This window comes from Palaemon carinicauda, unplaced genomic scaffold (genome assembly GCF_036898095.1).
Source record: "Palaemon carinicauda isolate YSFRI2023 unplaced genomic scaffold, ASM3689809v2 scaffold193, whole genome shotgun sequence".
NCBI classification, from domain to species: Eukaryota; Metazoa; Arthropoda; class Malacostraca; order Decapoda; family Palaemonidae; genus Palaemon; species Palaemon carinicauda.
The window spans coordinates 942-3,382 of record NW_027169512.1 but is presented as its reverse complement, the minus strand read 5'-3'; the positions used below and the strand labels follow the sequence as shown (position 1 = coordinate 3,382).

Genomic DNA, 2,441 nt, shown 5'->3' with positions numbered 1-2,441 from the left:
TGGGTCGAGGAGTAGGGAGGATGTCTGGTATCATGTCTGTGGGTCGAGGAGTAGGGAGGATGTTTGGTATCATGTTTGTGGGTCGAGGAGTAGGGAGGATGTTTGGTATCATGTTTGTGGGTCGAGGAGTAGGGAGGATGTTTGGTATCATGTTTGTGGGTCGAGGAGTAGGGAGGATGTTTGGTATGTTTGTGGGTCGAGGAGTAGGGAGGATGTCTGGTATCATGTTTGTGGGTCGAGGAGTAGGGAGGATGTCTGGTATCATGTCTGTGGGTCGAGGAGTAGGGAGGATGTCTGGTATCATGTCTGTGGGTCAAGGAGTAGGGAGGATGTTTGGTATCATGTTTGTGGGTCGAGGAGTAGGGAGGATGTTTGATATGTTTGTGGGTCGAGGAGTAGGGAGGATGTTTGGTATCATGTTTGTGGGTCGAGGAGTAGGGAGGATGTCTGGTATCATGTCTGTGGGTCAAGGAGTAGGAGGGATGTCTGGTATCGTTTCTGTGAGTTAAGTATGTTCGGTATAGTTTCTGTGGGTGGAGGAGTAGAGAGGATGTCTGGTATCATGTCTGTGGGTGGAGGAGTAGGGAGGATGTCTGGTATCGTGTCTGTGAGTCGAGTATTAAGGAGGATGTCTGGTATCATGTCTGTGGGTCGAGGAGTAGGGAGGATGTCTGGTATCGTGTCTGTAGGTCGAGGAGTAGGGAGTGATGTCTGGTATCATGTCTGTGGGTCGAGGAGTAGGGAGGATGTCTTGTATTGTCTATGGGTCGAGGAGTAGGAAGGATGTCTGGTATCGTGTCTGTGGGTCGAGGAGTAGGGAGGATGTCTGGTATTATGTCTGTGGGTCGAGGAGTAGGGAGGATGTCTGGTATTATGTCTGTGGGTCGAGGAGTAGGGAGGATGTCTGGTATCGTGTCTGTGGGTCGAGGAGTAGGGAGGATATCTGGTATCGTGTCTGTGGGTCGAGGAGTAGGGAGGATGTCTGGTATCGTGTCTGTGGGTCGAGGAGTCGGGAGGATGTCTGGTATCGTGTCTGTGGGTCGAGGAGTAGGGATGATGTCTGGTATCATGTCTGTGGGTGGAGGAGTAGGGATGATGTCTGGTATCGTGTGTGTGGGTCAAGGAGTAGGGAGGATGTCTGGTATCGTGTCTGTGGGTCGAGGAGTAGGGAGGATGTCTGGTATAGTGACTGTGGATCGAGGAGTAAGGTGGATGTCTGGTATAGTGTCTGTGGGTCGAGGAGTAGGAAGGATGTCTGGTATTATTTCTGTAGAGAGAATATTTGGTACCATTTCTGTGAATTGAGGAGTAGGAAGGATGCCTGGTATTATTTCTGTAGGTCGAGGAGTAGGGAGCATGTCTGGTATCGTTTCTGTGGGTTGGGGAGTAGGGAGTATGTCTGGTATAGTTTCTGTAGATCGAGGAGTAGGGAGGATGTCTGGTATCGATTCTGTGGGTCGAGGAGTTGGAAGGATGTCTGGTATCGATTCTGTGGGTCGAGGAGTTGGAAGGATGTCTGGTATTGTTTCTGTGGGTCTAGGAGTTGGAAGGGTGTCTGGTATTGTTTCTGTGGGTCAAGGAGTAGAGAGGATGTCTGGTATCGTGTATGGGTCGAGGAGTAGGGAGGATGTCTGGTATCGTGTCAGTGGATCAAGGAGTGGAAGGATGTTTGGTATCGATTCTGTGGGTCGAGTAGGAGGAAGGATGTCTGATATCGTTTGTGTGTCGATGAGTAGGGAGGATGTCTGGTAACATTGTAGGTCGAGGTGTAGGGAGGATGACTGGTATTTTTGTGTGTCGAGGAGTAGGGAGGATGTCTGGTATTTCTGTGTGTCGAGGAGTAGGGAGGATGTCTGGTATTTCTGTGTGTCGAGGAGTAGGGAGGATGTCTGGTATTTCTGTGTGTCGAGGAGTAGGGAGGATGTCTGGTATTTCTGTGTCGAGGAGTAGGGAGGATGTCTGGTATTTCTGTGTCGAGGAGTAGGGAGGATGTCTGGTATTTTTGTGTGTCGAGGAGTAGGGAGGATGTCTGGTATTTCTGGTATACCACTGCCACCGTTTCATACATCGAACCATTGTTTCCCCCCCCCCCCATGTCAGACCATCCAAAGGCCAAATTCATAAATTTATCCATTTCGTTCTTGATAGTTTTCCTTCGTCCGTAGTCTCTTCTTTTGGTCAACCAATTTTCTCTCTCTCTCTCTCTCTCTCTCTCTCTCTCTCTCTCTCTCTCTCTCTCTCTCTCTCTCTCTCTACGAATCTTGACACGTCGAAATGAAACTTCTTTGAAGATTAGAAAATATGTAAAATCTTCGACTTTTAATACTCCAGATAAACCTCATGTTACACGGATTCAATATATGGTATTGCTTAGTTGGTCCCCCTTCACCCGAAAAGTTTCGGCTCACTACAGGACCATCTTTTATATGCATAAGCTCACC

The 2,441-nt window shown here is 48.8% G+C and overlaps 1 protein-coding gene across 1 annotated transcript; it reads right to left on the bottom strand.

The window, feature by feature from the left end:
• Window positions 1–1,118: 1,118 nt before the first annotated feature.
• Window positions 1,119–1,567, bottom strand: LOC137635891 (saposin-like protein 11; the record flags this gene model as incomplete). The annotated part of the gene is made up of 1 exon (XM_068368327.1): window positions 1,119–1,567. A coding segment is annotated over one exon (449 nt), but the record flags the coding sequence as incomplete, so codon positions are not given.
• Between the last annotated feature and the right edge of the window lie 874 nt (window positions 1,568–2,441).